Here is a 26,430-nt window from a genome sequence, read left to right as displayed (position 1 = left end):
AGACTAAATTCATGTTTGGCTATTCCATATCTTAAAGTTTCTTTATGGTCAGCAACACCTAAGATACTAAACTTAAAATTAATTACATCAAATGAGTCCTGTTTCTTTGAGAGATACTTTTAAATATTGTATGACACCTTGACTATGAATCATTTTTATATAAAAATGGTCCTTTGATAAATTGAACTTAAGGTCTGATATTTCACATTGCACTATTTTTATATTAATTCATATGGTATTTTACTTCAGAAATTTAAGGAAAGCACATATTTGAACAGTGAGATAGTTGCATAAAGCAAACGTCAAATACTTCAAATCTTGCACAGTAGTCTTCAGTCTCTGTGTCTCTCCTAAGGATTCTGTGGGACTTGCACTGCGGTAGTCCCCACTTTGAGATCAGGATGATATAGATTCAGCATCCCCTCAAAGTACAAAGAGAAAAAGATCTCCTCCTTCCTAACTTTTGCAGATACAAACATTTCAGTATGTGTTTTATGATATGGCTCCAGGAAAATTATATTGCAATACTTCAAGAATTTTTTTAAAGCCTTTGTAGAATTGCTTCAGCAGAATTCATCCAGTTTACATGTTACTCCCTAAAACCTTTCCTCCCACAATTGTTATTTATAGTGTCTAAGGAAGACAGAAAATGGTGACAAATCATGACTGTCCCACTTCATCAGCTAAATGCATATTTATATTCCTAGAACATAAGAACATATACTTTATTAACATATCCTCCAAGATACTTGGAAGGATAAGATATATGTCAGTTCAATTCAGTCGCTGAGTCATGCCTGACTCTTTACAACCCCATGGACTGAAACACGTCAGGCTTCCCTGTCCATCAACAACTCCCAGAGCTTGCTCAAACTCATGTCCATTGAGTCGGTGATGCCATCCAACCATCTCATTCTCTCAACCTTGTCCCCACCTCCTCCCACCTTCAATCCTTCCCAACATCAGGGTCTTTTCCAATAAGTCAGTTCTTTGCCTCCGGTGGCTTAAGTTTTGGAGCTTCAGCTTCACCATCCGTCCTTCCCATGAATATTCAGGACTGATTTCCTTTAGGATTGACTGGTTTGATCTCCTTGCAGTCCAAGGGACTCTCAAGAGTCTTCTCCAACACGAGTTCAAAAGCATCAGTTCTTTGGTTCTCAGCTTTCTTTATAGTCCAACTCTCATATCTATATATGACTACTGGAAAAACCATAGCTTTGACTAGACAGACCTTTGTTGGCAAGTAATGTCTCTACTTTTTAATATGCTGTCTAGTTGGTCATAACTTTTCTTCCAAGGAGTAAGCGTCTTTTAATTTCATGGCTGCAGTCACCATATGTAGTTATTTTGGAGCCCAAAAAAATACAGTCTCTCACTGTTTCCATTGTTTCCCCATCTATTTGCCATCTATTTGCCATCTATTTCCCCATCTATTTGTTATATATGTTAAGATATACATAATAGAGTTTAATAAATATGATATCCATGAACTTCATGATAGATTAAATTAAGGTAACTTTGAGGATACTGTTATACCAAAAACATCATTAGTCCTTCTTCAGTGTCTTTGTACAGCAAATGTCCAGAATATTCATTCCTCCTTTCCTTTTATGGCTTTCTCTTATCAATGGAATATAGATTAGATATTCCAGTCATCCTCTTACATCTTCCCTGACTGGACCTTCTGAAATATTCACTCAATTATACTCTATATTACCCTATTTTAATTCACAGTGTAACACTTATTCATGGGATTCTCCAGGCAATAATAATGGAGTGGGTTGCCATGCCCTCCCCCAGGAGGTCTTCCCAACTCAGGAATCAACCCATGTCTCTTGCATTGGCAGGGGGGGTTCTGTACCTCTAGTGCCACCTGCAAAGCCCAAATATATATGAGCCTCTTGATGAAAATGAAGAGACTCTTGATGAAAGTGAAAGAGGAGAGTGAAAAAGCTGGCTTAAAACTCAACATTGAAAAACTAAAATTATGGCATCCGGTCCTATCACTTCATGGAAATAGATGGGGAAACAATGGAAACAGTGAGAGACTTTATTTTCTTGGGCTCCAGAATCACTGCAGATGGTAATTGCAGCCATGAAATTAAAAGACAAGCTCCGTGGAAGAAAAGCTATGACCAACCTAGACAGTATATTAAAAAACAGAGACATTACTTTGCTGACAAAGGTCCATCTAATCAAAGCTATGATTTTTCCAGTAGTCATGTATGGATGTGAGAGTTGGACTATAAAGAAAGCTGAGCACCGAAGAATTGATGCTTTTGAACTGTGGTGTTGGAAAAGATTCTTGAGAGTCTCTTGAACTGCAAGGAGATCCAACCAATCAATCCTTAAGGAAATCAGTCCTGAAAATTCATTGGAAGGACTGATGCTAAAGCTAAAATTTCAATCCTTTGGCCACCTGATGTGAAGAACTGACTCACTGGAAAAGACCCTGATGCTAGGAAAGAATGAAGGCAGGAGAAGAAGAGGGCAACAGAGGATGAGATGATTGGATGTCCATCACCAACTCATGGACATGAGTTTGAGCAAGCTCCAGGAGTTGTTGATGGACAGGGAAACCAGGTGTGCTGCAGTCCATGGGGTTGCAAAGAGTTGGACCCAACTGAGCTACTGAACTGATATATATATGTATGGATAAACACAAGTATACATGTGTATGTATATATACATGCATATTTATATATAATCTTTTAACATACAAGTTATAAATTCTTTTGTTCCTAGCAAGCATTTCTACTCTATTTTTATAAAACACATTATGAAAATCAAACTGGTTTATCTTAGCATTTTTTTTTATATAATATTTTTCTGTGTTATGTGTATGTGTGTTTATATATTAGGTTAGCAAGATTGTTCTTTCCTCATTTTTTACTTATTTCTTCTGTATGGTAGGAGTTTTTAATATAAAAATTAATTTGCAATCAATATAAAACCATTCACTAAAAAACTATCCACATCTGTAGGATTTCTATATATTAGTGAAATGAGGTGGGGAAAGCATCCTGTAAAGAAAATATGATTCCCATATTCTAGTCAACTATATTGATATGGTTCAAAAAGTATCCCAAATTTTATTACAATATATTATTATCCACTTATGTTCTACATTAAGGTAGTCTTTTTGTAATTAAAGTATAATTGACATCATTCAGGTACTTTAACAAATATTAATTTGCACAGTCACTATGTTTTTATAGTTTATATTTTTCTAAATTATTTTAATGTATTATCTTTGGAGCATCAAAAATTATCTTGTGATAATTAAGGTACATACAACTTTTATAGTAAGAGTTCAATTTTGAACCAAATTCAATTTTTCAAAAATTAAAAAAAAATTCTAATTTTGCCTCCCCTCTTATTATAACTGGTTCTAATGAAGTTTTGACGCGTTCATACTAAAACTTCTTTTTCTGTTGCAAATGTTTCATTTATTGGAAATTCTTTGAATACCACCTTTAGGCAGAACTAAACAGAAAATCTTATGGTCACAAAATATTTTCCTCTTTTATAAATTAATATTACTACAAAAAAGTTTTCTACAGTTTAATAATAAATTGTTTTGCTCATTAAGGAAATATGAGATTAAATATAAATTATTAACTTTTAAAAGGTAAGATTTGGGGGACAATAGTAAATAATTAAGAGAAACTGAGGTGTAACAGAAATGCCTTTGGCCACACAACTAGTAAAGCAGTTCTCTTACTTGAGCAGAAATTAAAGTTTTGTCCGAGTTCCTACTGTCGTAACTCGCTCCCACTGGGGACGTGTAGAGTAGCCAGCTCAGGGTCTTTGTATGCGATACAGTGAAGGTCACTGAGCTGTTTTGTCAGGTGCTGTCAAGTCAGCCCACCATTGTTGTAGAGAATCAAACTAAATCATTTTGGCATGAGCCGTCCAGAAATAAGATACCCAGTATGAATGGTTTAATGAAATTGAGTATTTAGTTTCAACTTTTTATAAGAATGTCAAAAATATATAGCAGTCATTCAAAAATTTCTAGAGTAAATCAGTCAAAATATCTGACCCTATACTTTATTGAAAATTTATTTTAAGTATCACTACTTAATATGAATAAACAGTTGGAATGTATTTGGATGTGTTTTGTTAGGTATATAATTCCTCACTACACATTTCAATGTAGTAGAAGTTCCAATTGCATAGTCATTTGATAAAAAGAGAGGGGGTATTTTTAACTATAATTAAAATTTTCTCATATAAAAAATAAAGCTGTTATCAAGTTTAACTATTTTTGTCTCCAAAAGCTATTATCAAAAATAGTTGTATTTGATTAGATTTTAAGAATTTATAAGAATTATTTATGAATGTTCTAAAATGTTTAATTCTTATATAATTAGAAAAATAGCTTATCTTTATCATCAAATTATTTAAAATGTATCCTTATAGCGTAGACTTAGTTAAATGCCTCAAAATTTTTATTTACTTATTTTGAGAGAGGAGATTTTTTGTTGATATTCCTGCTTGATAACCTAAGAAATATTTCACCAACTTATACTGTAGCTATGGTTTAGCACTGAAAAAGCTTTTAACACAAAGCCTCTTGGTGCAATTAAAGGTCACTTGTACGTATTATAATAGGCTACTCATTTACAAGATCTTTGTGAAGGGTCAACGCTATAGCATGAAATGGATTGCCCTTGGTGAGCCTGTAAATAAATGTGTCAACTTATCTCGTATTCAGTGGGCAAGGAAGCAAACTAACACAATACTAATTTATTAATGTTTTTATAAACAACTGCTAAAATGTTGAACAAAACCAAATGCACTACTGCTATATTCTTGACATAAATAATCATAGAAAATTGTTTGAGTATATAACTGTAGTTTTTAAGGGAAATTGCATGCATACACAATACACACACACACACACACACACACACACATCCACAAACATGCACACACACACTTTTTAATTAAATATATGGATTTTATTGAAGTATAGAAAAACAGCACAGTGGTTGTGTTCAAATGGCCTTTACCATAAACCTAACATGTCTCAAAATGGCTAAGTTGTACTCAATCCCTTTTTTCTGTATTGAAGTTCAAAACTTGTCAGAGATAGGTATGAAAAAGGAATCAAACTGGATAGTGATTTATTTTAGTTATCTTTCATAGCCTTTCTCTTAGGGAAAAAAACAGTTGGGCAGAAAACATATTCATAAGGATCTGTGTTAATTGAATTTAGTCACCTGCTCTTTCAGTAAATTAAGACTTTAGAATAAAAATAAAAGTAATGATGAAAATACTTCATGTAAAAAATTATTTTACAATAATTTTAATATACTTTATTTTACATGTTTTATATGTATATTTATGAGCTCACATAGTTTTTTATCCTCAAAACAATGTCAAATTAGTAAATATATATAAATATATATTCATATATATTAAATATTTATATATATTTAAAATATTTTATATATTTATGTATATTCATATATATATGAATATATATATATACATACACACACACACTAATGAAATAAATTTAACCAGTGCTTTCTAGGTTCTTCCCTCTGAATTTGGCCACTCAGACACACAGCAACTTGGGGCTTCCCCAATCATTCAGACACATAACTACCCACTCCTAATTTTCTTTCTAGTTGCTATGTACTATCAAAAATGAAAAATATTTAAATTTATAGTCAGTGCCAAAATAAATCTTCTGTGTCAAACAAAAATAATTTAACAACGGGTTTGAATCAAGAATCAAATGATAAGAACTTCCCTGGTGTCCAGGGGTTAAGAATTCGCCTTCCAAAACAGGGGCCATGGGTTCGATGCCTGGTTGGGGAACAAAGATCCCACATATACCACAGGGCAACTAAGCCTACAACTAGAGAGCCCATGCGCCATAACCAAGACCTGATGCGGCCAAATAAATAAGTATTTTTAAAATAATCAAATGATAACAGTAACCTTTAATAATCTATAAGACTGATTGGTCTATAAAAATACTAAGGCTTTCAGTGAGGCCAGTCATGAAGTAAGCAGCCAGGAATAGCCTTAACCCAGGTAATCCTCTGCTTCTTACCTGGCTGTTGAGTTTCTACTCTGCACTCTTTGATTTGTTTTTGTTGTACTTCTTCAGCACAGTGGCAACACCTGCTTAACCATTGTTTGTAAAGTATGGAAGCTTTGGGCAAATTAATTCATTTAGGGGCATAAATGCTTTAAACTCATGTCTGCTTTACTTATCACAGTATCCCCTTTTCATAGTTCAGTGCATGATTGTGTAGGTCCTCAAAAAATATTGAATAAATGACTGAACAAATGAATGTCCTCTTGACAGTGCTCAAAACAATTGAAGGTGGATCCGTAAAAATCTCAGAATTTCAGACTACACATAATAGTCTGATCATGCTAATGTTTCCATAAATGCTTAATATTGAGCCTAAGGCTAAGTAAAATAGCCTTCCAAAAATATTAGCTACCAAAAAAAGTTAGCTAAGAATATAGTGGATCATTATTGCTGAAATAAAGTAGAACTGCATTCCTCAAAAATACTAGACAGGAAATGATAAGATACAATTTTTAGTTAATAAAATGTGGTCTTCTATTTGAGTCATGATTTCATTGTCATTTTATTGCCCTTTGAAAATTATTTTGAATGCTTTATCTCAAAAAATGTATGATAATAAACATTCCTTAAATATCAGTAAGAGTTTTCCAGCCCGCTTCTTTAAGAGGTCTACTGGATTCAGACTAGATTTGTAAAAGCCCTCCAGAGCTGAGAGGAATCAATGCTAATTTCCTGGTTTCAAGTCCCTATACCCTTTAACCCCCTTTGACCCTTTAAGTAACTGTTTGTATGTCTGGTTTTCTCTGGCCAGTAGAGCTTATTTTATTGCCTAATAATGTTTTCCTGGCTTATCACACAAAAATATTGTAAAGATTTTTAAGACATGAGTTAGGAATGAAATAACTATGTACAATGGAAGCTGAATACAGCTGAATACCAACTCATATTTAAATACACATTGGCAGTAAAGGCAACTAATGTCACTTCCATAATAAGAAAATCTGTAACTATCATTGCTGGAGAATCATCCCATTGACCTCTTTGTGCACATGAAGCTGACAAGGACCAGTCTAGTTCTTCAGTTTGGCTTAAGAGTTTTCTCCTGGGAAACCATTGTGGTCCAGATAGAAATTTAAGGACAATTATCTTCAGAAGAGCTTTACAGTGCATAATTTATAACTGAATACACTTCGTTCACGTGTCCTATTGACTTAATGTGTAATTCAGTCAAGAAACAGAAAGGGTACATGTAAAGATATTTTGGAAATGTGATGTTTCATAGTGCCATAAATATGCGCCATTTCCTAGCTTTAGCATTCAATCATTGTAACCCTCCCATCATTTTATTAGAAGGGTTCTTACGCTTTGCTCCATGTAAAGTTAGGGAAGTAAAAGACTTTCACTTAAAAGCCTGAAAGTAAATTTAAAAGTTTAAAATCAACTGTGCCCTGGATGCTTTAAAGCATGAGGGTAGCAAACTGGTCTGTGGGCCAAGTCCAACCCCATAATTTTTTAAAATAAACATTATTGGAACACAGCCAGACCTTTTTGTTTATGTATTGGCTGTGGCAACTTTCACAGTATACTGTTAAGTTAATATCTTATGGCATACAAAGCCAAAAATATTTCAGTTCAGTTCAGTCACTCGGTCGTGTCTGACTCTTTGCGACCCCATGGACTGCAGCTTACCAGGCTTCCCTGTTCATCAACAACTCCCAGAGCTTACTCAAACTCATATCCATTGAGTCAGTGATGCCATCCAACCATCTCATCCTCTGTCTTCCCCTTCTCCTCCCGCCTTCAATCTTTCCCAGCATCAGAGTCTTTTCCAGTGAGTTGGTTCTTCACATCAGGTGGCCAAAATACTGAAGTTTCAACTTAGGCATCAGTCCTTTCAATGAATATTCAGGACTGATTTCCTTTAGGATTGACTGGTTGGATCTCCTTGCAGTCTAAAAATATTTACTATCTGGTCATTTATAGAGAAAGTTTGCTGTAAAGAAGACCCCCTACTTGCGAAGGCTGCAAACTCTCAAGAATATTTATGGAGAGAATTGTCAATTAGGGGATATGATTTGTAGTCCCAAAATTAAGGTCTGTTTGAGTAATAAAGAATTCATACAATCATTTAATGTGTAGTTTGCACTTTCAGAGTTAATGCAGGTGTCTCTGAGAAAATACCTGGATTTCTTAAAAAGTTAAAATCAGAAAGAAGTTTCATGTGCTTCAAAGTCAGCTTCTTGTTGCATGCACCTGTTTTCCCACCTAGCCACTCTATAATCATGTGGAACCCTCTTTCTTAGGGTAACCCATTTCAGTCTCTGCCAGCAGACAGTTGCTAGAAACTTCTTTCAAATGCTGAAGCAATGTCCCACCCATTAAAACTAATTCCACCTTCTGAAGCTTGCTATTTTGTATGTACAATCATTCTATTCATAATGAACACCTAATATATAAGGAATAGTTATAATTCATGTGTATATCTTCTTAGTTTTCCTTAGATTTCTATTTTCTTTTTTGAAACACCAGATTAACCACTTAGTGGTATTTATTGTATGTTTAACTTAGAATCTTAAGCATGAAACTCATATAATTTTTACACCATCCTTTAGAGGAAACTTTTTTTGAAAAAATAAGCATTGATTAGAAATGTTAAAGTAGTGGTCCTGAATTCTGAAGCACAAAAGCTAAATTACAGATTCATACAATTCATTAAAATTTGATGTTTTACTTGCAGCATTTTGGATTCACAAATGGGCTCAGGTGATTAAAAATTATAAAATCAACATTAAATGTGATCTTTCAACTTTATTATTATAATCTAAGATTAGTTTACTATACATTGTTAATAAAAACATAGCATTAAGCTTTTGATAACTGAATAATAAGAGAATACATATATATTTCTAACAAGTATTAATTTCATCAGTGAAGGACACCCTTCCAAAATCAACTGTTCATTAGCCAGGCTACCTAGTGTATATAATTGATAGTCAAATCAAAACAGTAGGTAAACACAAATATGATCAAGAAGTTTTGCTTATTATTTTGTGTTTTTTTTTAAAGCTGTGAATTTCTCAGGCAAGGGAATAAGATCATATCGATGCTTAAAATGTAAATATATTATTAAAAGTAATTTGGGAGGTGAAAGATTATTTTTAAGTCATTAAAGACGTGAAAGATTTGTGTCCCTGATGTGTAAAAATTGTTTTAAAATTAGATAAAACTCTTTTTCATAGGTGTTTATAATGTAGAATAGAAAAGAAGATTGCATGAAACCACACAAAAAGGACTCAACTGTTTTCAGCCTAATAAAAATGTTGTAAAAATACTTGTAAGCTTGAAAATCACACTAGCTATTCTTGTTTCAAATTCTGTTTAATATATTGTTCTGTATGATTTTATAATAAACAGATTACTCCTTGAACAGGAATTAAGAATAAAGCTGCCAGGAAGAGGTTTTGTTGTCAGAGTAGTTCCCGCCTCATGTTTTGTAAGAGATTTCATGGTCCCATTGTAAAGAGTAGATGATTTAAAACGTGTTCCCAAGATAAACTTTCCCATTGTCATTAATGAGGATGGATAATACTGAGTGACAAGTGCATTAGGAATGACACAGAAAGAGCTGTTAGATTTGTCAGAGCATATCACTTCAGGCAGTGACACTTGAGGACATTCTTTTTGTGGATATTTGGTTGATGGGGGAGGTCTGATTTAAAGATACCAAATTTGTGTTTGCTAATAGAATAATGTATTGTGCAATGTATAGATATATATTTTCCAGTGTTTAGAAAATATTTAGGAGTTTCTTTAGTTAAGTTCTTCCACATTTTAAGTTTATTCCAATTTCCTCCTAAGAAAGTCATCAAACTGTACAACCTTTAAATAGTAAAAATTTCCACAAAATTACTTTTTTTTCTTTTGAAGTTTTTTTTTTTTTCCTTGGACTGTCCAACTGAAGGAAAAATATTGAAAAATATATAAATTTAAAAAAATATTTTGCTGACTTATGACAGAGGACTCTTCTGTGTCACCTTAAGAACAAAGATTTTGAAATAACATAAACATAATTTGTATTGTCTTTCTACATGTATTTTACTTTAGAGAAGTGTGTTTTAAATATTGATCAATAAGCAAATAATATATGACTATTCTGGTATTTAAAGTATTTCCAAACTGTGGTAGGCCTCTCAATTTTGATTCTGAACATGCAACTGGTCACTTCTTTGCCTTGATTCATCTTTCATGCTGCCAACCAAATTTTGTCTCTGTGTACCTTTTTGACACTAATAATGACTGAGTCTCTGTTCATTGGAGTTCAAGATTTCCCAAGCGGCAGTTTGGACCTAGGATAAACTATCTATCATGATTGCATACCACTAATCTGTCTCAACCAAACCATCCTGTGACTGAAATTATATTTGACAGTTCACCTCTTCTTGATGAACCTGAGGTGAATGTAACTACAGACCATCCCTGGGAGGACATATAACTACTCCATATGTTACGGAGGGTCCTTTTATTTGTGCAACAAGACTTACACTATGCCTGCAGCTGAAGAGAGATTTCTTTCTATCTCTCTCTCTTCTGTGAGTGTGTCTCTCTTTCTCTGTCTCCCTGTCTCGCCCTAATTTTTCTAATTTTCATTAGAATTTCTTTTAAACACGTTCAACCGTTAAAAGTACTATCTATAGGTTAGTTTTCCCATGTGTTAAAATGGCAAAGTCATTTTTAAAAATACTAATGCTTTCTATAACGCTCTCTTACATATACCATAGTTGTCAAATATCAAAGATTTGCTCTTAGTATTTTCACTCATTCCTACATTTATCAGTTCTTGAAACATCTCAATTTTTATATTACAAAATACTTCTAAAAGATGTTGATTCTCTCATTTTAACATAAAAATATTTTCAGATTATTTTAAGGATTAAAAATAGATTGAAAGAATGATAAATTGAACCCTCACAGAAAATGCTATATAATTTTTGATAAAGAGTCCTTATGTAGCCTTAATTATCATTTTTTACGATTACTATGTAGAGTCTAGAGAAAACGGCTACCTGGTAAAATAAACTTATTTACTGCCTTATATCTTTTTTGTAAAAATATCTTTCTTTTGTAATCAGAAACTTCAGCATTTTGAGATGATGAACAAGGAGATATAAAGATTCACTGTTAATACCCTGGAAATAGAGAAATCTGATGTAATTTTCAAAATGCATATGGAGGGTTTAACAGTAAGGTTACTTACCGTTAACAGCCAAATTGTTACCACTTACCATGGAGATAGTAAGTAAACAATATCTAAATTGGAAACAAAAAGCAAAAAACTGGGGATATTTAAACAAAGCCATTTGAATATTAAATGGAGTTTCAAAGACTACATCTAGAAGTCTGTTTATAAATGAAGTTTATTTTAATCTATCCTGGATTGGTGAAATGTGATTCTGTGATTCTCCCTAAAGATGTTCAGATGGCCTGAAAAGTTTTGCCCATGTAGTTCTGTTAGTTCATCAGAACAAGCATTCGATAAAATCACTCCTAACTGTCCTTTATTTTTAATTAAAGTTTATTATTCCTTTGGAAAAGTTGTTTTAGTATAAAGCAGTATTTTATGAAATATTTTATGAAACACCAGGATAATCACTAAGCATTCTGCACAAAGTTTTTCTAAAACACCTAATGTCAAATAATCATCCACTTTATTTTGGAAATTTATATAAATTAATTTGCTAGTATCACAGAGATAATTGTTTGGTCAATATAGTAAGTGAAACACTCATATTTTTGTATGCAATATAAATTATTTTTAACAAATGAGCTTCATCTGCTTTAACTTCTTTATCTTCTACAATGTTTTTATTTCAACTAATGGTTACCAGTGAGCTATGTAAGACTTCAGTAACATCACTTAAAATAAGTATCCTGAAAAAAACTTTAGTAAACTGTTTATAATTTCCATAATTTTTAAACTCTGTAATTTCTACCAGTGATTGTATAATATACTTCAAAGCCGTATATCTGAAGAAAAGGAAGCACTATCAACGTATTAATTAATTAGTAAACTATTTATATGTGTTCTTTATTCCAAAAGTGATTAAATTGAAAAAGCCTAACTTATACAGTGACTCTGATGTTAGGCGGGCCTAATTTTGAGCTAAATTTTAACTTAGGCAGTAAAATCTGTGATCCGTATATCTTATCATAACTCCTCCCTTCTAATTATATGATCATTAAATGTTATTATACAATGCATCTGCATATTTTTTAAAATAAAATTGCCTCCGTTTTTCCCATAAGCATCTATTTTCTAATCAAAAGAGTGGATATTACATTGCTTCACAGTAAATACTCAAAAATTTTTTAAATGATAATTCATAGTTATGATTTGTTAAAGTAATTGCTTCATTTGAAAAGTAGAACTTGTTTATTTTAAATTCAAACAGCAAGTATATTAAGATATTTAAATATGTAGTATTTAAATAATTATGCTTTTTGTTTAGGGCTTTAATCTTTTTTTTTAAGCACTTTTTAAAATATACTTTTATGCCTAAGCATGAAAAATGTGATAAGAAAAGACAGTAAAGTGGTCATGCCTTTTAGTAAATATAAAATTATATAAAATTATCTTGGAAAATGCCTTAATGCCATCACGTAAGACAAAATCACTGTGCTTTTAAGACTATTTTTAGTAAAATGATTGGCAACACTCAAGTCACATGTTTGTATCAAGAAGGAATAATTATTTCCCACTGAAATAATATTCATCACATTCGCTTTAGAAATTGGGATAAAATTTTCTTTGAGTGTGGGATTGGTATATGTTTGTGGGAATGTTTAAGATACCCTGAATGGATGAAACAGTTATTTTAATATAATGTATTTACTGGGTCAATTGAAGTTTTGAGGACTAATTACCTGGAAGGCAAGATCATCCATAAATTTTTCTTAATTATTCAGTAAATGTTTATGAAAATACTTTTAGTCTAGTTTGGTGCTTTTTATCAGAATACATGTCCTTAAAATTTGGTGTCTGGCCATCTCTCTAGCCTCATCTCCTGTCTTAGCTCCAAGTTGCAGCCAGACTCTCAATTGGAGTCCCTACATTCGCCCACTCTGTCTCTTCCAGGTTTTTTGTTGATGCCAAAAATATTCTCCACTTTCCTCCAAGTATTCTTGCCAGATTAGTCTTAAGATTTACCGTTCAGTCCTTGAAATGGATGTCACTTCTTCTAAAATGTCTTTCCTAATTCTCCAAGACCAAGTTTAGGTAGCCTCGCTCTGTAGTCCCTGAATATCTTCTATAATTATCTCTACTAAAATAGCACTTATAATATTATTTTAATTTCCTGCTTCCTTGATGTCTCTCTATCATACTGTGAGAAAGAAAAAGAAAAAGTTGTTCAGTTGTGTACAACTCTTTGCGACCCCGTGGACTGTCAGGCTCCTCCGTCCATGGGATTTTTCAGGCAAGAATACTGGATGAGTTGCCATAAGTTGGTGACAAAAGCTGTGTCATGTTCTTATTCACTAATGCATCCACAGCACCAAACTCAGGATCTAAGACATAACAGATGTTTAGTAAATATTTGTTGAATGGAAAGCTAATAATGTGTGGAACTGTTAAATATCTGACTACATTGCTTTTTTTAAAAACTGTCATAACAATATTTAACATGAGATCTATCCTCTTAATAAAATTTTAAGCATACAGTACATTATTGTTGACTATAGGTTTAGTGTTATACCCTGACTACAACTGTGTTGGGTTTTTTTTTGGTCTGAGCTGGGTCTTCGTTGCTGTGTGCAGGCTTTCTCAAGTTGCAATGAGCGGGAGCTACTCTCTAATGGCAGTGTTTGGGCTTCTTACTGTGGCTTCTTCTGTTGCAGAGCACTAGCTCTAGGGCACATGGGCGCAGCAGTTGTGGCACCATGCTTCGTTACCCCACTGCAGGGCATGTGGAATCTTCCCAGACCAGGGATCAAACTCTCATCCCCTGCATCAGCAGGCAGATTCGTTACCGCTGGACCACCAGGGAAATCCCTGAGTACATCTTTAATTACATCTCTGGACAAGTCTGAGTTGACTGCTCTTGGAAAAGAGCTGCTGCTGCTGCTGCTGCTAAGTCGCTTCAGTCGTGGCCAACTCTGTGCGACCCCATAGACGGCAGCCCACCAGGCTCCCCCGTCCCTGGGATTCTCCAGGCAAGAACACTGGAGTGGGTTGCTATTTCCTTCTCCAATGCATGAAAGTGAAAAGTGAAAGTGAAGTCGCTCAGTCATGTCCAACTCTTCGAGACCCCATGGACTGCAGCCTACCAGACTCCTCTGTCCGATTTTCCAGGCAAGAATACTGGAGTGGGTTGCCATTTCCTTCTCCAGTGCATGAAAGTGAAAGTGAAGTCGCTCAGTCGTGTCCGACTCCTAGCGACCCCATGGACTCCAGCCTACCAGGCTCCTCCGTCCATGGGATTTTCCAGGCAAGAGTATTGGAGTGGGGTGCCATTGCCTTCTCCGTGGAAAAGAGCACTAGTAATCAATTCTCAATGCCCAAATGCAGGGTAACCCTTACCCTGCCATAGTAACTGTACCAAACTGCTTTAATTTTCCCTAATTACCAAACTGTTTCATGTTGTTATGGTTAGAATACTCCCTATCAACCTGAAGTTTTAAAAAAAAAATTAATAACACCTAACTCAGTCTTTCCTTCTTGATAAAGGTTTTGCTACCTCCTTCTCCATTCCATTCCCTACCAGTATATTGACTTCTTTCTAAATCTTTGGCTTACTTAAACTCACCATTTTAATGAGAAACCATGTTGTTTGATTCCCTAATACCCTATCAAATGATTTTAATTTTAATGTGTGTGTGTGTACTTAGCTCGTCTATATTCTAGCTTTTCCTCTTACCTTTACAGACATGTTGTAGAGATTCAGTATGGCTACCTATCAGGATGACTAATTAAAGCCAAACCAACTGAGCATTTAAAATGCACCCTTGAAATAGAGGGGAGGTGCCAAGTTGATAACATCTTGATAACGTTGGATAGTAATATCCCATGGGCTTACATTTTCATTGTTCCCAGTCAATTGACATTTATATCTATTATCACTTGAGTGAAACATGATTAATTATTTTATGATAATTTGAAGCATTGTTTAAAATTCAGTTTGGAAATGTTGTTTCCTGGCCATCTTCTTCAACCACTCCTTTAGAGGATTTGGAGCCAGTGTACTATTTAGGAAGATGATTTTTTCCTTCCAATTTATTATATACTAAGGCTCCTTGTTTTCCAAATAGAAGATTCCTTCTTTCTCCAAGAGTAATAATTTTATGCTACAGATATCAAAGATAACAACAAAAATGTCACATTGTGATTCTGTCTCCATGACGCTTCAGAATCATACAAAATGAAAAATTCAAGCAAAGAAAGCCTTTTGCTTTTTCTACTGGTGTCAAGAGCCATGTTTCTTGAGGTTTTTTTCCCTCTAAATTGGACATTAAAATGTCTATTTTTATGTCATAAAGTTGTGATTATACCTTGAAATTTTATTCATAAAATATTTCCCCCAAATCACTCTTTTTTGTGAACTTACTTTTTTCCTATCCAAGAAATAGGAATTGTAGTTCTCACTTTTTAATTAACTCCTAGCTATTTTAGTTGGAGATTTATTGCCTTAATCCATATCTAATGTGTTTATCACTTAGGAAACATTTTTTTTTAATGGGTTAGTAATTTTGTATAGTGCTGTAATTATATCTCTCATCAGGATAATTATGTAAAAGTAAATAAAGGTAGGGCTAAGATAATACCTAATTTAGGATGCCTTTCAAATGTATAATGCTTATAATTAAAGATTTCACACAGAAAGTAAAGGGCCTTGGTTTCCTTACACATCAGCCTAATTTTCAAAAGAAAACCATAAAGTTAGCTGAATAGTTTCTTTATTTACACATTTACACATTGAATCACAACTGTCCACTTAGAAGATTTTTGTTAAAAAAAATTGTTAATGTGTCTTTACACTAAAACAGAACTTAAAAGATGAATTTTATGGCTCATGTAACCTACAAGGTTGAGAGCAGTTATAATTTTAACTGGCCTAGTGCCATTAAAAAGTATTTAAGATTTATAGTAGGAAGTATGTAATTATTCATTTTATATTACTTAAACAGTTGGATGAACCATCACACATTATCAGTCATTAAAAGTAAAAATGATGCATCATACATGATTTCAGAGACAATGCAGTATAATCACTTATTAAGACATAAATAAGATATTTTGTCTTATATTTTCCCACTTTCCTGTTTTTTTCAGTTGGACTAAAAGAAAACCTAGTCTAGCCTAGCCTAGCCTAGCATCTAATAACCCCCACAAACACATATGCATATTTAAATGCAGATAACTAAATACAGATTCTCCAAAACACAGATCTTCACAACAGCCTTTCTCATGGCACATTGGGCTCCCCAGTGAATAATGGCTGCAGCATCTCAAGACAGAAAGCAACAACTAGACTTACTTGTGAAGTGACTGTGAAAAGCGCTTCTCTTTCCTGACTGTGCTACATACAGAATTCCATGAACCGCTGAGGTAGTCGCATGACTTACGGTTCAGCTGCTGGCAGCGAAGAATAGGCTTTCAAGCTCTAGGTCCACTACACTATTACCAGTCTCTCACTCCTGAGACTTTATTTTTAAGCAGGGACTGGCTCTTTGCTGTGCAGTATTCATCTTTGTTTTTCTGGGACAACAAAGCAGGTGGGTCCTCAGGGGCAGCAGAGTGAGGCTGATGACTATACATGGTGTACTCTGTGTCTGAGGGGTCAGAAAACTAGGTACTCTGTAGGTCACTCATGGCCTTCACCAGCCACTCAACTGGGCCCAGTTTTAAGTAATTAATGGGATGGAGCCACCATGAGTGTACCCTGTACTCATTGCATGCTTCAATAAAGGACTTCTCTGTTGTAGCAGTTTCTAATTGTAGCTGTTTCTAAGTTGTTCTGTTATATTGAAGTTGTATCAGTTTCAAAAATGTGTGCCATCATTAGGGACTTTGAAGTCTTTTGTTGAAAGGGGATTTTTGTCATAAAGCATTTGGTATAAGTGGTGTTTTTTCTGTTACTGTGAAAAATCTACATATAACACCTCAGATGTGACATATGTGAATAAAAGTTAATTCACATATGTGAATTAAAGTTATTGAGCCTATGTGAGTTAAAAATAATAATTCAATAAAACAGCGATCATATGCACAATTCATTTAGTGTACAGTTCTAATAACATGCTCCCAAATGGCTTTCATATGAACTGACGACGTTCTGTTAAGTGTGGATGAGTAAAACCCCCAAATTAACAAAACTATCATAGGACAGTAATTTTTCATGAGATCTCACTTGCCATGTGTTTGATGCATAAGCTCTAATCTGCAGTATCAGTCATCCGTAACAAACTACTACTTTAATTATCAAAACTTTCTATATAAATTATTTAAAAGAAAATACCAGAAAATGTTTAGACAAGCCAAGTATGTTTGGGATTTCTACTGTGCAGTATAATATGCTAGTATTTACCTCTTGCTTCTTTTGATTATGCAGCCAGTGAGATGCTAATTAGCTCGTTGTTGCTCTAATAGGACTGGAGAAGGGTTTCGTAGAGATGCTATTATACTACAACGTATTATTTAACATTGCCTTTGATATAAGAAATGTAGATATAACCATGAAAGCAAACCAAAGTCTGGTATTTAGAGATATCCAGAATGGATGATCCCATTAGCAGTTCATCAGTCTGTTTATTTCGTTGGAGAAAGTAAAGTCACTGGTATTGTTTTTTTTTAATATTAATAAATAATACAAAAGATCTGGTTAGAATTTCTTGAAATTTCTATTTAATAGATGATTTAATAGAACATTATTTAATAACCTTTTAGAACATTTTAAACATTGTAGGGAACTTTATTTAATAAAGGATTCATACCAGGATATTAAAAACATGTGGTTCACTTACTAAATATGGGGGAAAATTGCCTCTGAGTTGGTGTGTTAAATTGCTTGCATGCTTTTGGCATTTTAATAAGAAAACCTTTAAATGTGATGTTCTCAGTCATCACTGTGTCTTTGGTTGACACATTTTCTTTAATAAAAGATAGAAAATGGGAAAACATATATTTCTATCTAATTTGAAAAGAGGCCTATTTTATGAGTATATTTGGAAAGCTATGCCAAAACACTTGATATGGAAAGGAAAGTAATTTCTAAGGCTGTTAATATGAGTGACCTACCCCAACCATTTTTCTTCATTTTGCCAGCTATGCATTTCAGAATTGGAAATAAGTGGAGCTAAAACATTCTTCCCTATAGCATTGGGGTCTTCACATAGGCCTGTTTGAAAAATGCCAGGGCATGGTTCTTTCCTCAAACATGAAGATACTCGCAAAATTACGCATGATTTATTCACGAACAAGAATCCTGAAACAGTTTAATTTTACATTTATGAACTGAATTAACATTCTGTTCATACTACTAAATCAAAACTGAATGTTACATCTTTATATGCTATCAGTAATGTCTTCATCAATTGAGATTTCTAGAATATAGTTTAAAAAAAAAAAAAGCACCTGGGATTGTAAACTAAGTTAGGTGATAGGTGTATTTGTAATGATGTGGCAGTAATGAAGCTTTGAAAATTACTGAAGATAAATGGCTGGTAATTGCTGTAACCCTCTTTTTCCTATTTATTGCTAATCCTACAAAAAGGTAATTGTTTATCCATCTGGTTTCCTTAGCATATAAATTCTTTGCAAGCAGGAAAAATCATCACAGTCAAATAGAAGTGAAGAATTGGGGGCAGGGGAGGAAATAGATTGTGATAGATTGAATGGACAGAGTTCCTGCCCTCGGGAGTCATGAGAAGGTTATGTGATATAGCAGTTAATATATTTATGCTTTTAAACATGTACTTATTAAGCATATATAATGTTAAAGTTACGATGTAAGCACTGTGAGCGATGCAAGCACTGCATATTTTCTGTTCTCACTTTACCTCTCAGGCACTTTACTGTGAAAGGTATAGAAGTCCCTCCTCTCTGAAAATACTGTAGTCATATCATCCTTTTCAGGTGGTTAGAAAAGTTTTATTTTTTCCCTCAAATTAAAAAAAAAATCACTATTTTCCCAACATTCAGTCTGTTGACTCTGCCTTTGAAATATATTCATAATTAAACCAACTTTCACTAGCTCCAGTGCTACCATTCGGTCTCAGTGCAAGCCACCATCATGTTTTGCCTGGACTATTGTTTAGCCTCCCAACTAGAAACTTCCTTTTAACCCTGAGTGCTGAGGCACTTCAGTCATGGCCGACTCTGCAACCCTATGGACTATAACTCGCCAGGCTCCTCGGTCCATGGGATTCTCCAGGCAAGAGTACTCAAGTGGGTTGCCATGCCCTCCTCCAGAGAATCTTCCCGATCTAGGGACTGAACCCTTGGAGGGTTCTTTAACCCTGACCTCCTTCAAGTCTTTTGTTCTTTTTTTTTTTTTTTTTTTTTTTTTACAGCAGTAGAAAGGATGATTCTTTTAAAACATAAGACAGATTGTGTCATATTTCTGCTCAAAATTCCCTATCAATTCTCCATCTTGCTGAAAAGTCCTTTAGTGTTCACCAAGAAGACCGTATTGACCTGGCTGCCTTAACTCTCAGATCTTACCTTTTAGCCCTCTCCCATAACTTGCTCTGATTCAGCCACACTGGCCTGTTGCTTAAACTTGCCAAGCCTCAGGGCCTTTGCAGTTCCCTTTGCCTGAAATGTACTTCTCTCAGATCTTTTCATAGCCACCTTCCTCCCCCTTCATATATGAAAATATCACCTTCGTAATGTTTTCCTGACTGTTCGTTTCAGAGTCCCAGTTTACCATTCCGTTTACCGCAGTTTACAATTCTGCCTTTCCCAATCACTTCTAGTCTGTGTTTTCCTGTAGCACTCATCACCTTCTAATCTGCTACATAAGTTTCTTATTTATTATGTTCATCTTCTATCTTCCTGTACTAGGATGTAAGCTTCACAAGAATAAGGATTTGTTCTTATTCTGTTCTGCTTAGAACAGTCTGACACATGATAAGTGAAGTGAAAGTAGCTCAGTCATGTTCAACTCTTTGCAACCCCATGGACTGTACAGTCCATGGAATTCTCTAGGCTCGAATTCTGGAGTGGGTAGCCTTTCCCTTCTCCAGGGGATCTTCCCAGCCCAGGGATTGAACCCAGGTCTCCCGCATTGCAGGCGGATTCTTTACCAGCTGAGCCACCAGGGAAGACCAAGAATACTGGAGTGGGTAGCCTATCCCTTCTCCAGCGGATCTGCTCCATCCAGGAATTGAACCAGGGTCTCCTGCACTACAGGCAGATTCTTAACCAACTGAGCTATCAGGGAAACCCGGCACATGATAACGTAACGTGCTCAGTAAATATTCTGAAATTAATATGTTTGTGTGTCTCAGCTTATCTCAATTTATCTGTTTTCTTATTTTCTTCCCTTTTGTATTAAAATTATATGTAAGTCTGAATTTGGAAACTTGTGTTAGTACTAATCATGGGATCATTTATTGAGTGCTTAATAGTGTCAGACATTGTACTAAGCACATTAACTGTATTATCTCATTTAATCCCCACAACTCAGAGTCAGATGAGAAGCTTTAGAGAGGTCAAGTCACTTGCCCAGGGTAACATGTGAGGTGAACTAAGCTCCAATTCAACCCACAACAAAGGCGTGTCCTTCTTTGTAGCTGTTGGGTTAAGGACATCTTTAGCAAGTTTTATTCGGTATCAATGTTCTTATATATATATATATATATATATATATTTACTTAAAAAAAAAAAACAGCTTGGCTCAAACAATCAACTGAATACTAATATGCCTAACGTACAGGAGACAGGGATCAAGACCATCCCCATGGAAAAGAAATGCAAAAAGGCAAAATGGCTGTCTGGGGAGGCCTTAAAAAGAGCTGTGAAAAGAAGAGAAGCGAAAAGCAAAGGAGAAAAGGAAAGATATAAGCATCTGAATGCAGAGTTCCAAAGAATAGCAAGAACAGATAAGAAAGCCTTCCTCAGCGATCAGTGCAAAGAAATAGAGGAAAACAACAGAATGGGAAAGACTAGAGATCTCTTCAAGAAAATCAGATACAGAGGGAACATTACATGCAAAGATGGGCTCAATAAAGGACAGAAATGGTATGGACCTAACAGAAGCAGAAGATATTAAAAGAGGTGGCAAGAATACACAGAAGAACTATACAAAAAAGATCTTCATGACCCAGATAATCACGATGGTGTGATCACTCATCTAGAGCCAGACATCCTAGAATGTGAAGTCAAGTGGGCCTTAGAAAGCATCACTATGAACAAAGCTAGTGGAGGTGATGGAATTCCAGTTGAGCTATTTCAAATCCTAAAAGATGATGCTGTGAAAGTGCTACACTCAATATGCCAGCAAATTTGGAAAACTCAGCAGTGGCCACAGGTCTGGAAAAGGTCAGTTTTCATTCCAATCCCAAAGAAAGGCAATGCCAAAGAATGCTCAAACTACTGCACAATTGTACTCATCTCACATGCTAGTAAAGTAATGCTCAAAATTCTCCAAGCCAGGCTTCAGCAATACGTGAACCATGAACTTCCAGATGTTCAAGCTGGTTTTAGAAGAGGCAGAGGAACCAGAGATCAAATTGCCAACATCTGCTGGATCATGGAAAAAGCAAGAGAGTTCCAGGAAAACATCTATTTCTGCTTTATTGACTATGCCAAAGCCTTTGACTGTGTGGATCACAATAAACTGGGAAATTCTGAAAGAGATGGGAATACCAGACCACCTGACCTGCCTCTTGAGAAATCTGTATGCAGGTCAGGAAGCAACAGTTAGAACTGGACATGGAACAACAGACTGGTTCCAAATAGGAAAAGGAGTACGTCAAGGCTGTATATTGTCACCCTGCTTATTTAACTTCTATGCAGAGTACATCATGAGAAATGCTGGACTGGAAGAAACACAAGCTGGAATCAAGATTGCCAGGAGAAATATCAATAACCTCAGATATGCAGATGACACCACCCTTATGGCAGAAAGTGAAGAGGAACTAAAAAGCCTCTTGATGAAAGTGAAAATGGAGAGTGAAAAAGTTGGCTTAAAGCTCAACATTCAGAAAATGAAGATCATGGCATCTGGTCCCATCACTTCATGGGAAATAGATGGGGAAACAGTGTCAGACTTTATTTTTGGGGGCACCAAAACCCTGCAGATGGTGACTGCAGCCATGAAATTAAAAGATGCTTACTCCTTAGAAGGAAAGTTATGACCAACCTAGATAGCATATTCAAAAGCAGACACATTACTTTGCCAACAAAGGTCCGTCTAGTCAAGGCTATGGTTTTTCCTGTGGTCATGTATGGATGTGAGAGTTGGACTGTGAAGAAGGCTGAGCGCCAAAGAATTGATGCTTTTGAACTGTGGTGTTGGAGAAGACTCTTGAGAGTCCCTTGGACTGCAAGGAGATCCAACCAGTCCATTCTAAAGGAGATCAGCCCTGGGATTTCTTTGGAAGGAATGATGCTAAAGCTGAAACTCCAATACTTTGGCCACCTCATGCAAAGAGTTGACTCATTGGAAAAGACTCTGATGCTGGGAGGGAGTGGGGGCAGAAGGAGAAGGGGACGACAGAGGATGAGATGGCTGGCATCAGCCATGGCATCACTGACTCGATGGATGTGAGTCTGAGTGAACTCCGGGAGTTGGTGATGGACAGGGAGGCCTGGCATGCTGTGATTCATGGGGTCGCAAAGAGTCAGACACGACTGAGCAACTGAACTGAACTGAACTGAACTGAATGTCATTCATTCCTTCTTTTTAATTAGCTACATGTTGTCGTTGTTCTTCAGTCACTAAGTGATGTCTGACTCTTTGCAACCCCATGGACTGCAGCATGCCAGGCCTCCCTGTCCCTAACTGTCTCCATGTCCATTGAGTCAGTGGTGCCATCTAACCATCTTATCCTCTGCTGCCCCCTTCTCCTTTTGCCTTCAGCCTTTCCCAGCATCAGGTTCTTTTCTAATGAGTCAGCTCTTCACATCAGGTGACCACAGTATTGGAACTTCAGCTTCAGCAGCAGTCCTTCCAGTGAATATTCAGGACTGATTTCCTTTAGGATTGACTGGTTTAATCTCCTTTAAGTCCAGGGGACTCTCAAGAGTCTTCTCCAGGAGCTAATTTATCAGAGATAAATTCTGACTTTAGAACTTTACAACTCCAAATGATAGATAGAAATATAATATTCCTTTTAGATTGAAGGGAGAATATATTCATATCAGGTATAATATATCCTTGAAGAAGACTTGGAAATAATTAATTCCAAAATGATCATATAAGTTGGGCATTGAGTAATTTGAATTTGCCCAAGAAAAAAGGGACTAGAAGAGGTATAAAAAGTGGGGTAATATGCAGTGGCATCAAAAGGATCTCATTGTTCATATGTTTTTTGTTTGAGTAATCTCTAAACTCATTTTTTAAGCCATGTTCTCCATACATATTTTTAAACTAACATATAAAATTTTACATTAATGTTTAATTTAAACATAATCCAACTTAAATTTTTTCATTCATGGACCATGCTTTTGAAGTTGTACTTTAAAAGTCACTGCCAACCCAGTGTCATCTGAATTTTCTTCTGTGATATCTTCTAGGGTTTTATAGGTTTACATTTTGCATTTAGGTCTATGATTAGTTTTTACTTACTTACTGTAAATGGTGTAATATCAATGTCTAGATTCATTTTTTTGCACGTGGATATATATTTGTTCCAGCACCATTTGTTGGAAAGACTGTACTTTCTTCGTTGAATTACAGTTGTGGCTTCCCTGGTGGGTCAGACGGTAAAGCGTCTGTCTGCAATGCAGGAGACCCGGTTCCATCCCTGGGTTGGGAAGATCCTCTGGAGAAGGAAATGGCAGCCCACTCCAGTATTCTTGCCTGGAAAATCTCGTGGATGGAGGAGCCTGGTAGCCTACCATCCAGGGGTTGCAAATAGTCGGACACGACTGAGCGACTTCACTTTCACTTTCTTTGTCAAAGATAAATTGACTGCATTTGTGTGGATCTCCTTCTGGGCTCTTTAGTCTGTTTGTTGGTCTTCTTGTCTTTCCTTTGACCAGTAACACACTGTCTTGATTATTATGTGTGGCTTAATAGTAAGTCTTGAAGTCTGGTAGTTTGCTAGAGCCCCATAGCAGTTATCACAGACTCAGTGGCTGAAACAATAGAATTTTATTTTTCTCACAATTCTGAAGACCAGAAATCCAAGATCAAGGTGTCAGCAGAGCTGGTTTTTCCAAGGCCATTTTCTTTAGCTTGTGGCTTACCCTCTTCTCCCTGTGTCTTCCTGTGGTCTTCCCTCTTCTGTGTGCATATCTGTGTCCACATTTCTTCTTGTAAGGACACCAGTCATACTGGAACCTTGGCTTCTCTGGTGGTTCAGTGGTAGAGAATCCACCTTTAATGCGGGAGATGCAGGCTCAGTCGCTAGGTCTGGAAGATCCCCTGGAGAAGAAAATGGCAACTCACTCCAGTATTTTTGCCTGGGAAATCCCATGGACAGAAGAGCCTGGCGGGCTACAGTCCATGGGGTTGCAACAGAATCGGACATGACTTAGTGGCTCAACAACAGCAACAATAATCAAAAAATACACAGCATGGACATACCTGTTTTAACCTGTGGGTAAATTTTATTGATATAATCTCTAGATACCAGTACAGCCTATCTCATTAATAACGGAGTTAATCAGTTTTCAACTTACATTTTTATAAAAATGCAGAATCACATATTTAACTTTAAGGTTTGTGGGTGTTATTTTTTAATTTGACTTTGTGTCATTTGGGGACAGGCTAGAATAATACTTTAGGCTTTCCTCCTTCTGAGACATATATCCAAACTGAGATGAAAGAAGTGTTTTTAATTCATCTAGCAGCCACATATAACTGTGCTTGGTTTACACTGTGAGGAGGTATTTGGGACGGCAGCAGAAACAGGGTTTGATTTGTTAGGTACACACCCTTTACATCTCTCGTATCATATAAAATTGTTTATAAGCATGGGTCGGAGAAGGCAATGGCACCCCACTCCAGTACTCTTGCTTGGAAAATCCCATGGGTGGAGGAGCCTGGTAGGCTGCAGACCATGGAGTCTCGAAGAGCTGGACATGACTGAGCAACTTGACTTTCACTTTTCACTTTCATGCATTGGAGGAGGAAATGGCAACCCACTCCAGTGTTCTTGCCTGGAGAATCCCAGGGATGGGAGAGCCTGGTGGGCTGCCATCTGTGGGGTCGCACAGAGTCGTACACGACTGAAGCGACTTAGCAGCGGTAGCAGCAGCATAAGCATGGGTACCATAATGTAGTAAACTTAGCCTGAATCAGTTCAGAAAAAATATTTAGAAGCCTGCTATTATAAAGCAAGTAAGTAAACTACTATTCTTACACCATAAAAATGAATACAGTAATAGAAGGGATTAGACAAATATGCTGAAAATCAAGTCAAAGCTTTCTAAGTATAGTAAGAAGCACAGAATACTAAAAATGCTCATACACGAGAGAGATGCTGCATCTCTTTGAAAGCAAATTAGAAGACTGAAAGGGAAGGTAACACTTGTGATCTAGAAGAATCTGGAGAGAAAATCTATCAGGAAATGGCTCAGGTACATACTAAAGTAAACTAAATAGAGCACCGTATTTCAACCAGAACAAGTCTGGAGGAAGACAGCTGCTGGTGTTGGTTCAGTGGATCTGTAATGTTAAGCTCACATTTCTGTGACTTTGTGAAACTTATCTCCATGCTTGTTGCCTCATGATCACAAGATGGTGGCTGCAGCTCCAGCTACCAGTCTGTAGTCTAGCAGGAAGAAGGCATTGAGAGACTTTTCTGTCTTCTTTTCCCTGTTTCTAAGAGTGATTGAACTCACTATAGTAAAAACAATAAATGATTTATTATACAAAGTCATGTGACTGTAATATTTCTTGTTCCTCCTTAGGAACTAATGCTATGCATGTAGAGCAACCAAGATAATTCACTGTCTTTATGGGGTTAAAGTACTGATAATTGGTCCAGGACAATAAGAGTAAACCAGGGCTTGCTGGTGTGACTAAGGGAATAATTCTGTTTCTGCCTAGAGTCTTCTGAGGGCTCCCACATTGTTCTTGCCCCAGGTGGTCAGCTTTGCAAGAGGATGTCAGCGTCCCTCTTGAGGGATGAATGGACTGAACCGGCTTTGCTCGTCAGCCCCAGGAATAGCTGCATATGCCTTAGTTCTCTGCCTCCACCAT

The 26,430-nt window shown here is 35.8% G+C and overlaps 1 protein-coding gene across 2 annotated transcripts in view; it reads left to right on the top strand.

Moving 5' to 3' along the window:
- The window catches only part of ELP4 (elongator acetyltransferase complex subunit 4), a 257,476-nt gene that overhangs the window by 130,949 nt on the left and 100,097 nt on the right, over nucleotides 1-26,430 (top strand). The window contains exon 10 of one of the 2 annotated variants that reach the window (XM_027562743.1): nucleotides 13,955-14,161. The exons of the other annotated variant lie outside the window; for it this stretch is intronic. Within the exon in view, the coding sequence (XP_027418544.1) occupies nucleotides 13,955-14,146 (192 nt within the window). The 3' untranslated portion in view covers nucleotides 14,147-14,161. Of the gene's footprint in view, nucleotides 1-13,954; nucleotides 14,162-26,430 lie in introns of those variants that run through there. 2 annotated transcript variants of the gene reach the window in all.

The sequence above is a fragment of the Bos indicus x Bos taurus genome, chromosome 15, assembly GCF_003369695.1.
Source record: "Bos indicus x Bos taurus breed Angus x Brahman F1 hybrid chromosome 15, Bos_hybrid_MaternalHap_v2.0, whole genome shotgun sequence".
In the NCBI taxonomy this organism is placed as follows: Eukaryota; Metazoa; Chordata; class Mammalia; order Artiodactyla; family Bovidae; genus Bos; species Bos indicus x Bos taurus.
This window is presented reverse-complemented; position numbering and strand designations above follow the sequence as displayed.